Source organism: Echiichthys vipera (genome assembly GCF_963691815.1).
Source record: "Echiichthys vipera genome assembly, chromosome: 4".
Taxonomy (NCBI): domain Eukaryota; kingdom Metazoa; phylum Chordata; class Actinopteri; order Perciformes; family Trachinidae; genus Echiichthys; species Echiichthys vipera.
The window spans coordinates 35,456,705-35,468,420 of record NC_139829.1 but is presented as its reverse complement, the minus strand read 5'-3'; the positions used below and the strand labels follow the sequence as shown (position 1 = coordinate 35,468,420).

Here is an 11,716-nt window from a genome sequence, read left to right as displayed (position 1 = left end):
TTTGGGAAACTTTAGAGGAACTTTGGGAAACTTTGGGGAACTTTGGGAAACTTTAGAGGAACTTTGGGAAACTTTGGGGAACTTTAGAAGAAACTTTAGGAAACTTTAGAGGAACTTTGGGAAACTTTAGAGGAACTTTGGGAAACTTTGGGGAACTTTAGAAGAAACTTTAGGAAACTTTAGAGGAACTTTGGGAAACTTTAGAGGAACTTTGGGAAACTTTGGGAAACTTTGGGGAACTTTAGGGAACTTTGGGAAACTTTAGAGGAACTTTGGGAAACTTTAGAGGAACGTTGGGAAACTTTGGGGAACTTTAGGAAACTTTAGAGGAACTTTGGGAAACTTTGGGGAACTTTAGAAGAAACTTTAGGAAACTTTAGAGGAACTTTGGGAAACTTTGGGGAACTTTAGAAGAAACTTTAGGAAACTTTAGAGGAACTTTGGGAAACTTTAGAGGAACTTTGGGAAACTTTGGGGAACTTTAGGGAACTTTGGAAAACTTTAAAAACTGGGAAACTTTAAGACACTTTAGAGGAACTTTGGGAAACTTTGGGGAACTTAAGGGGAACTTTGGGAAACTTTACGGAACTTTGGGAAACTTTAGGAAACTTTGGAGGAACTTTAGGAAACTTTACAGGAACTTTGGAAACTGCAGGAAACTTTAGGAAACTGCAGGAAACTTTAGAGGAACTTTCAGAAACACTTTAGGAAACTTTAGAGGAACACTGGGAAACTTTAGAGGAACTTTAGAGGAAATTTTACAGGAAACTTTCAGAAACACTTTAGGAAACTTTACAGGAACATAAGGAAACTTTAGAGGAACTTTAGGAAACTTAAGAGGAACTTTAGGAAACTTTAGAGGAACTTGAGGAAACTTTACAGAAACTTTAGGAAACTTTACAGGAACTTTAAGATACACTTTAGGAAACTTTAGAGGAACTTTAGGTAACTTTTGAGGAACTTAAGGAAACTTTACAGGAAACTTTCAGAAACACTTTAGGAAACTTTAGAGGAACTTTCAGAAAAACTTTAGGAAACTTTTGAGGAACTTTAGGAAACTTTACAGGGAACTTTAGAGGAACTTTAGGAAACTTTACAGGAACTTTAGAGGAACTTTAAGAAACACTTAAGGAAACTTTTGAGGAACTTTAGGAAACTTTAGAGGAACTTTAGGAAACACTTTAGGAAACTTTAGAGGAACTTTGGGAAACTTTTGAAGAACTTAAGGAAACTTTAGAGGAACTTTAGGAAAGACTTTAGGAAACTTTAGAAGAACATTAGGAAACTTTAGAGGAACTTTAAGAAACACTTTAGGAAACTTTAGAGGAACATTAGGAAACTTTAGAGTAACTTTAGGAAACTTTACAGGAACTTTAAGAAACACTTTAGGAAACTTTAGAGGAACTTTAGGAAACTTTACAGGGAACTTTAAAGGAACTTTGGGAAACTTTAGAGGAACTTTAGGAAACTTTACAGGGAACTTTAAAGGAACTTTAGGAAACTTTACAGGGAACTTTAGAGGAACTTTCAGAAACACTTTCGGAAACTTTACAGAAACTTTAGAGGAAATTTCAGAATAGTTTAGGAAACTTTACAGGAACTTTAGGAAACTTTAGAGGAACTTTAAGAAACACTTTAGGAAACTTTTGAGGAACTTTAGGAAACTTTAGAGGAACTTTAGGAAACTTTACAGGAACTTTAAGAAACACTTTAGGAAACTTTACAGGGAACTTTAGGAAACTTTAGAGGAACTTTAGGAAACACTTTAGGAAACTTTACAGGAACTTTAGGAAACTTTACAGGGAACTTTAGAGGAACTTTAGGAAACTTTAGAGGAACATTAGGAAACTTTAGAGGAACTTTAGGAAACTTTACAGGGAACTTTAGGAAACTTTAAGAAACACTTTAGGAAACTTTACAGGAACTTTAGGAAACTTTAGAGGAACTTTAGGAAACACTTTAGGAAACTTTAGAGGAACTTTAGGAAACTTTACAGGGAACTTTGGGAAACTTTAAAGGAAACTTTACAGGAACTTTAGGAAACTTTACAGGAACTTTAAGAAACACTTTAGGGAACTTTAGAGGAACTTTAAGAAACACTTTAGGGAACTTTAGAGGAACTTTAGGGAACTTTACAGGGAACTTTAGAGGAACTTTAGGAAACTTTACAGGAACTTTAAGAAACACTTTAGGAAACGTTTGAGGAACTTTAGGAAACTTTACAGGAACTTTAGGAAACACTTTAGGAAACTTTACAGGGAACTTAAGAGGAACTTTAGGAAACTTTACAGGGAACTTAAGAGGAACATTAGGAAACTTTACAGGGAACTTAAGAGGAACTTTAGGAAACTTTACAGGGAACTTTAGAGGAACTTTAGGAAACTTTACAGGGAACTTTAGAGGAACTTTAAGAAACACTTTAGGAAACTTTACAGGAACTTTAGGAAACTTTAGAGGAACTTTAAGAAGCTTTAGAGGAACTTTCAGAAACACTTTAGGAAACTTTTGACGAACGTTAGGAAACTTTAGAGGAACTTTAAGAAACTTTCAGAAACACTTTAGGAAACTTTTGAGGAACTTTAGGAAACTTTAGAGGAACTTTAGGAAACTTTACAGGAACTTTAAGAAACACTTTAGGAAACTTTAGAGGAACTTTAGGAAACTTTACAGGGAACTTTAGGAAACTTTACAGGAACTTTAGGAAACTTTAGAGGAACTTTCAGAAACACTTTAGGAAACTTTTGAGAAACTTTAGGAAACTTTAGAGGAACTTTAAGAAACACTTTAGGAAACGTTACAGGAACTTTAGGAAACTTTACAGGGAACTTTAAAGGAACTTTAGGAAACTTTAGAGGAACTTTAGGAAACTTTAGAGGAACTTTAAGAAACACTTTAGGAAACTTTACAGGGAACTTTAGAGGAACTTTAGGAAACTTTACAGGAACTTTAGGAAACTTTACAGGGAACTTTGGGAAACTTTAGAGGAACTTTAGGAAACTTTACAGGAACTTTAAGAAACACTTTAGGAAACTTTACAGGGAACTTTAGAGGAACTTTAGGAAACTTTACAGGAACTTTAGGAAACTTTACAGGGAACTTTGGGAAACTTTAGAGGAACTTTAGGAAACTTTACAGGGAACTTTAGGAAACACTTTAGGAAACTTTAGAGGAACATTAGGAAACTTTACAGGGAACCTTAGAGGAACTTTAGGAAACTTTACAGGGAACTTTGGAGGAACTTTAGGAAACTTTGGAGGAACTTTAGGAAACTTTAGAGGAACTTTAAGAAACACTTTAGGAAACTTTACAGGAACTTTAAGAAACACTTTAGTAAACTTTACAGGAACTTTAGGAAACTTTACAGGGAACTTTAGAGGAACTTTAGGAAACTTTAGAGGAACTTTAGGAAACACTTTAGGAAACTTTACAGGAACTTTAGGAAACTTTACAGGGAACTTTAGGAAACTTTAGAGGAACATTAGGAAACTTTACAGGGAACTTTAAGAAACACTTTAGGAAACTTAAGAGGAACTTTAGGAAACTTTACGGGGAACTTTAGAGGAACTTTAGGAAACTTTAACACACGTTTATGCTCCTAGAGGACACTTTAGCACACGTTTATGCTCCTAGAGGACACTTTAGCACACGTTTATGCTCCTAGAGGACACTTTAACACACGTTTATGCTCCTAGAGGACACTTTAGCACACGTTTATGCTCCTAGAGGACACTTTAACACACGTTTATGCTCCTAGAGGACACTTTAGCACACGTTTATGCTCCTAGAGGACACTTTAGCACACGTTTATGCTCCTAGAGGACACTTTAGCACACGTTTATGTTCCTAGAGGACACTTTAACACACGTTTATGCTCCTAGAGGACACTTTAACACACGTTTATGCTCCTAGAGGACACTTTAACACACGTTTATGCACTTTAGCACACGTTTATGCTCCTAGAGGACACTTTAACACACGTTTATGCTCCTAGAGGACACTTTAACACACGTTTATGCTCCTAGAGGACACTTTAGCACACGTTTATGCTCCTAGAGGACACTTTAACACACGTTTATGCTCCTAGAGGACACTTTAGCACACGTTTATGCTCCTAGAGGACACTATAGCACACGTTTATGCTCCTAGAGGACACTTTAACACACGTTTATGCTCCTAGAGGACACTTTAGCACACGTTTATGCTCCTAGAGGACACTATAGCACACGTTTATGCTCCTAGAGGACACTTTAGCACACGTTAATGCTCCTAGAGGACACTTTAACACACGTTTATGCTCCTAGAGGACACTTTAGCACACGTTTACGCTCCTAGAGGACACTTTAACACACGTTTATGCTCCTAGAGGACACTTTAACACACATTTATGGTCCTAGAGGACACTTTAACACACGTTTATGCTCCTAGAGGACACTTTAACACACGTTTATGCTCCTAGAGTTCACTTTAACAAACGTTTATGCTCCTAGAGTTCACTTTAACACACGTTTATGCTCCTAGAGTTCACTTTAGCACACGTTTATGCTCCTAGAGGACACTTTAACACACGTTTATGCTCCTAGAGGACACTTTAGCACACGTTTATGCTCCTAGAGGACACTTTAGCACACGTTTATGCTCCTAGAGGACACTTTAGCACACGTTTTTGCTCCTAGAGGACACTTTAGCACACGTTTATGCTCCTAGAGTTCACTTTAGAACACGTTTATGCTCCTAGAGGACACTTTAACACACGTTTATGCTCCTAGAGGACACTTTAACAGACGTTTATACTCCTAGAGGACACTTTAACGCACGTTTATGCTCCTAGAGGACACTTTAACGCACGTTTATGCTCCTAGAGGACACTTTAGCACACGTTTATGCTCCTAGAGGACACTTTAGCACACGTTTATGCTCCTAGAGGACACTTTAGCACACGTTTATGCTCCTAGAGGACACTTTAACACACGTTTATGCTCCTAGAGGACACTTTAACACACGTTTATGCTCCTAGAGGACACTTTAGCACACGTTTATGCTCCTAGAGGACACTTTAACACACGTTTATGCTCCTAGAGGACACTTTAGCACACGTTTATGCTCCTAGAGGACACTTTAACACACGTTTATGCTCCTAGAGGACACTTTAGCACACGTTTACGCTCCTAGAGGACACTTTAACACACGTTTATGCTCCTAGAGGACACTTTAACACACATTTATGGTCCTAGAGGACACTTTAACACACGTTTATGCTCCTAGAGGACACTTTAACACACGTTTATGCTCCTAGAGTTCACTTTAACAAACGTTTATGCTCCTAGAGTTCACTTTAACACACGTTTATGCTCCTAGAGTTCACTTTAGCACACGTTTATGCTCCTAGAGTTCACTTTAGCACACGTTTATGCTCCTAGAGGACACTTTAACACACGTTTATGCTCCTAGAGGACACTTTAGCACACGTTTATGCTCCTAGAGGACACTTTAGCACACGTTTATGCTCCTAGAGGACACTTTAGCACACGTTTTTGCTCCTAGAGGACACTTTAGCACACGTTTATGCTCCTAGAGTTCACTTTAGAACACGTTTATGCTCCTAGAGGACACTTTAACACACGTTTATGCTCCTAGAGGACACTTTAACAGACGTTTATACTCCTAGAGGACACTTTAACGCACGTTTATGCTCCTAGAGGACACTTTAACGCACGTTTATGCTCCTAGAGGACACTTTAGCACACGTTTATGCTCCTAGAGGACACTTTAGCACACGTTTATGCTCCTAGAGGACACTTTAACGTACGTTTATGCTCCTAGAGGACACTTTAATGCACGTTTATGCTCCTAGAGGACACTTTAGCACCGCTTATGCTCCTAGAGGACACTTTAACACACGTTTATGCTCCTAGAGGACACTTTAACACACGTTTATGCTCCTAGAGGACACTTTAACACACGTTTATGCTCCTAGAGGACACTTTAACACACGTTTATGCTCCTAGAGGACACTTTAGCACACATTTATGCTCCTAGAGGACACTTTAACACACGTTTATGCTCCTAGAGGACACTTTAACGCACGTTTATGCTCCTAGAGGACACTTTAACACACGTTTATGCTCCTAGAGGACACTTTAACACACGTTTATAATCCTAGAGGACACTTTAACACACGTTTATGCTCCTAGAGGACACTTTAACACACGTTTATGCTCCTAGAGGACACTTTAACACACGTTTATGCTCCTAGAGGACACTTTAACACACGTTTATGCTCCTAGAGGACACTTTAGCACACGTTTATGCTCCTAGAGGACACTTTAGCACACGTTTATGCTCCTAGAGGACACTTTAGAACACGTTTATGTTCCTAGAGGACACTTTAACACACGTTTATGCTCCTAGAGGACACTTTAACACACGTTTATGCTCCTAGAGGACACTTTAACACACGTTTATGCTCCTAGAGGACACTTTAGCACACGTTTATGCTCCTAGAGGACACTTTAACACACGTTTATGCTCCTAGAGGACACTTTAACACACGTTTATGCTCCTAGAGGACACTTTAGCACACGTTTATGCTCCTAGAGGACACTTTAACACACGTTTATGCTCCTAGAGGACACTTTAGCACACGTTTATGCTCCTAGAGGACACTTTAACACACGTTTATGCTCCTAGAGGACACTTTAGCACACGTTTACGCTCCTAGAGGACACTTTAACACACGTTTATGCTCCTAGAGGACACTTTAACACACATTTATGGTCCTAGAGGACACTTTAACACACGTTTATGCTCCTAGAGGACACTTTAACACACGTTTATGCTCCTAGAGTTCACTTTAAAAAACGTTTATGCTCCTAGAGTTCACTTTAACACACGTTTATGCTCCTAGAGTTCACTTTAGCACACGTTTATGCTCCTAGAGTTCACTTTAGCACACGTTTATGCTCCTAGAGGACACTTTAACACACGTTTATGCTCCTAGAGGACACTTTAGCGCACGTTTATGCTCCTAGAGGACACTTTAGCACACGTTTATGCTCCTAGAGGACACTTTAGCACACGTTTTTGCTCCTAGAGGACACTTTAGCACACGTTTATGCTCCTAGAGTTCACTTTAGAACACGTTTATGCTCCTAGAGGACACTTTAACACACGTTTATGCTCCTAGAGGACACTTTAACAGACGTTTATGCTCCTAGAGGACACTTTAAAGCACGTTTATGCTCCTAGAGGACACTTTAACGCACGTTTATGCTCCTAGAGGACACTTTAGCACACGTTTATGCTCCTAGAGGACACTTTAACACACGTTTATGCTCCTAGAGGACACTTTAATGCACGTTTATATTCCTAGAGGACACTTTAGCACCGCTTATGCTCCTAGAGGACACTTTAACACACGTTTATGCTCCTAGAGGACACTTTAACACACGTTTATGCTCCTAGAGGACACTTTAACACACGTTTATGCTCCTAGAGGACACTTTAGCACACATTTATGCTCCTAGAGGACACTTTAACACACGTTTATGCTCCTAGAGGACACTTTAACGCACGTTTATGCTCCTAGAGGACACTTTAACACACGTTTATGCTCCTAGAGGACACTTTAACACACGTTTATAATCCTAGAGGACACTTTAGCACACGTTTATGCTCCTCGAGGACACTTTAACATACGTTTATGCTCCTAGAGGACACTTTAACACACGTTTATGCTCCTAGAGGACACTTTAACACACGTTTATGCTCCTAGAGGACACTTTAGCACACGTTTATGCTCCTAGAGGACACTTTAACACACGTTCATGCTCCTAGAGGACACTTTAACACACGTTTATGCTCCTAGAGGACACTTTAGCACACATTTATGCTCCTAGAGGACACTTTAACACACGTTTATGCTCCTAGAGGACACTTTAACACACGTTTATGCTCCTAGAGGACACTTTAGCACACGTTTATGCTCCTAGAGGACACTTTAACACACGTTTATGCTCCTAGAGGACACTTTAACACACGTTTATGCTCCTAGAGGACACTTTAGCACATGTTTATGCTCCTAGAGGACACTTTAACACACGTTTATGCTCCTAGAGGACACTTTAGCACACGTTTATGCTCCTAGAGGACACTTTAGCACACGTTTATGCTCCTAGAGGACACTTTAACACACGTTTATGCTCCTAGAGGACACTTTAACACACGTTTATGCTCCTAGAGGACACTTTAGCACACGTTTATGCTCCTAGAGGACACTTTAACACACGTTTATGCTCCTAGAGGACACTTTAGCACACGTTTATGCTCCTAGAGGACACTTTAACACACGTTTATGCTCCTAGAGGACACTTTAACACACGTTTATGCTCCTAGAGGACACTTTAGCACACGTTTATGCTCCTAGAGGACACTTTAACACACGTTTATGCTCCTAGAGGACACTTTAACACACGTTTATGCTCCTAGAGGACACTTTAGCACACGTTTATGCTCCTAGAGGACACTTTAACGTACGTTTATGCTCCTAGAGGACACTTTAATGCACGTTTATGCTCCTAGAGGACACTTTAGCACCGCTTATGCTCCTAGAGGACACTTTAACACACGTTTATGCTCCTAGAGGACACTTTAACACACGTTTATGCTCCTAGAGGACACTTTAACACACGTTTATGCTCCTAGAGGACACTTTAGCACACATTTATGCTCCTAGAGGACACTTTAACACACGTTTATGCTCCTAGAGGACACTTTAACGCACGTTTATGCTCCTAGAGGACACTTTAACACACGTTTATGCTCCTAGAGGACACTTTAACGCACGTTTATAATCCTAGAGGACACTTTAGCACACGTTTATGCTCCTAGAGGACACTTTAACACACGTTTATGCTCCTAGAGGACACTTTAACACACGTTTATGCTCCTAGAGGACACTTTAACACACGTTTATGCTCCTAGAGGACACTTTAGCACACGTTTATGCTCCTAGAGGACACTTTAACACACGTTCATGCTCCTAGAGGACACTTTAACACACGTTTATGCTCCTAGAGGACACTTTAGCACACGTTTATGCTCCTAGAGGACACTTTAACACACGTTTATGCTCCTAGAGGACACTTTAACACACGTTTATGCTCCTAGAGGACACTTTAACACACGTTTATGCTCCTAGAGGACACTTTAGCACATGTTTATGCTCCTAGAGGACACTTTAACACACGTTTATGCTCCTAGAGGACACTTTAACACACGTTTATGCTCCTAGAGGACACTTTAGCACATGTTTATGCTCCTAGAGGACACTTTAGCACACGTTTATGCTCCTAGAGGACACTTTAGCACACGTTTATGCTCCTAGAGGACACTTTAACACACGTTTATGCTCCTAGAGGACACTTTAGCACACGTTTATGCTCCTAGAGGACACTTTAGCACACGTTTATGCTCCTAGAGGACACTTTAGCACACGTTTATGCTCCTAGAGGACACTTTAACACACGTTTATGCTCCTAGAGGACACTTTAGCACACGTTTATGCTCCTACAGGACACTTTAGCACACGTTTATGCTCCTAGAGGACACTTTAACACACGTTTATGCTCCTAGAGGACACTTTAGCACACGTTTATGCTCCTAGAGGACACTTTAACACACGTTTATGCTCCTAGAGGACACTTTAGCACACGTTTATGCTCCTAGAGGACACTTTAACACACGTTTATGCTCCTAGAGGACACTTTAACACACGTTTATGCTCCTAGAGGACACTTTAACACACGTTTATGCTCCTAGAGGACACTTTAGCACACGTTTATAATCCTAGAGGACACTTTAACACACGTTTATGCTCCTAGAGGACACTTTAGCACACGTTTATGCTCCTAGAGTTCACTTTAACACACGTTTATGCTCCTAGAGGACACTTTAGCACACGTTTATGCTCCTAGAGGACACTTTAACACACGTTTATGCTCCTAGAGGACACTTTAGCACACGTTTATGCTCCTAGAGGACACTTTAACACACGTTTATGCTCCTAGAGGACACTTTAGCACACGTTTATGCTCCTAGAGGACACTTTAACACACGTTTATGCTCCTAGAGGACACTTTAGCACACGTTTATGCTCCTACAGGACACTTTAACACACGTTTATGCTCCTAGAGGACACTTTAGCACACGTTTATGCTCCTAGAGGACACTTTAACACACGTTTATGCTCCTAGAGGACACTTTAGCACACGTTTATGCTCCTAGAGGACACTTTAACACACGTTTATGCTCCTAGAGGACACTTTAACACACGTTTATGCTCCTAGAGGACACTTTAGCACACATTTATGCTCCTATAGGACACTTTAACACACGTTTATGCTCCTAGAGGACACTTTAGCACACGTTTATGCTCCTAGAGGACACTTTAACACACGTTTATGCTCCTAGAGGACACTTTAACACACGTTTATGCTCCTAGAGGACACTTTAGCACACGTTTATGCTCCTAGAGTTCACTTTAACACACGTTTATACTCCTAGGACACTTTAGCACACGTTTATGCTCCTAGAGGACACTTTAACACACGTTTATGCTCCTAGAGGACACTTTAGCACACGTTTATGCTCCTAGAGTTCACTTTAACACACGTTTATGCTCCTAGAGGACACTTTAGCACACGGTTATGCTCCTAGAGGACACTTTAACACACGTTTATGCTCCTAGAGGACACTTTAGCACACGTTTATGCTCCTAGAGTTCACTTTAACACACGTTTATGCTCCTAGAGGACACTTTAACACACGTTTATGCTCCTAGAGGACACTTTAGCACACGTTTATGCTCCTAGAGTTCACTTTAACACACGTTTATGCTCCTAGAGGACACTTTAGCACACGTTTATGCTCCTAGAGGACACTTTAGCACACGTTTATGCTCCTAGAGGACACTTTAGCACACGTTTATGCTCCTAGAGGACACTTTAACACACGTTTATGCTCCTAGAGGACACTTTAGCACACGTTTATGCTCCTAGAGGACACTTTAACACACGTTTATGCTCCTAGAGGACACTTTAGCACACGTTTATGCTCCTAGAGGACACTTTAGCACACGTTTATGCTCCTAGAGGACACTTTAACACACGTTTATGCTCCTAGAGGACACTTTAACACACGTTTATGCTCCTAGAGGACACTTTAGCACACGTTTATGCTCCTAGAGGACACTTTAACACACGTTTATGCTCCTAGAGGACACTTTAACACACGTTTATGCTCCTAGAGGACACTTTAGCACACGTTTATGCTCCTAGAGTTCACTTTAGCACACGTTTATGCTCCTAGAGGACACTTTAGCACACGTTTATGCTCCTAGAGTTCACTTTAACACACGTTTACGCTCCTAGAAGACACTTTAACACACGTTTACGCTCCTAGAGGACACTTTAACACACGTTTATGCTCCTAGAGGACACTTTAGCACACGTTTATGCTCCTAGAGTTCACTTTAACACACGTTTATGCTCCTAGAGGACACTTTAGCACACGTTTATGCTCCTAGAGGACACTTTAACACACGTTTATGCTCCTAGAGGACACTTTAGCACACGTTTATGCTCCTAGAGTTCACTTTAGAACACGTTTATGCTCCTAGAGGACACTTTAACAGACGTTTATGCTCCTAGAGGACACTTTA

The 11,716-nt window shown here is 40.3% G+C and overlaps 1 protein-coding gene across 1 annotated transcript in view; it reads right to left on the bottom strand.

Annotated features, from left to right (window-relative positions):
- Positions 1 to 2,309, bottom strand: part of gstt2 (glutathione S-transferase theta 2) — a gene marked incomplete at both ends in the record, with an annotated part of 4,895 nt that extends 2,586 nt beyond the window's left edge. The window contains 1 exon segment of the mRNA XM_083912832.1: positions 2,297 to 2,309. Within this exon segment, the coding sequence (XP_083768958.1) occupies positions 2,297 to 2,309 (13 nt within the window).
- Between the last annotated feature and the right edge of the window lie 9,407 nt (positions 2,310 to 11,716).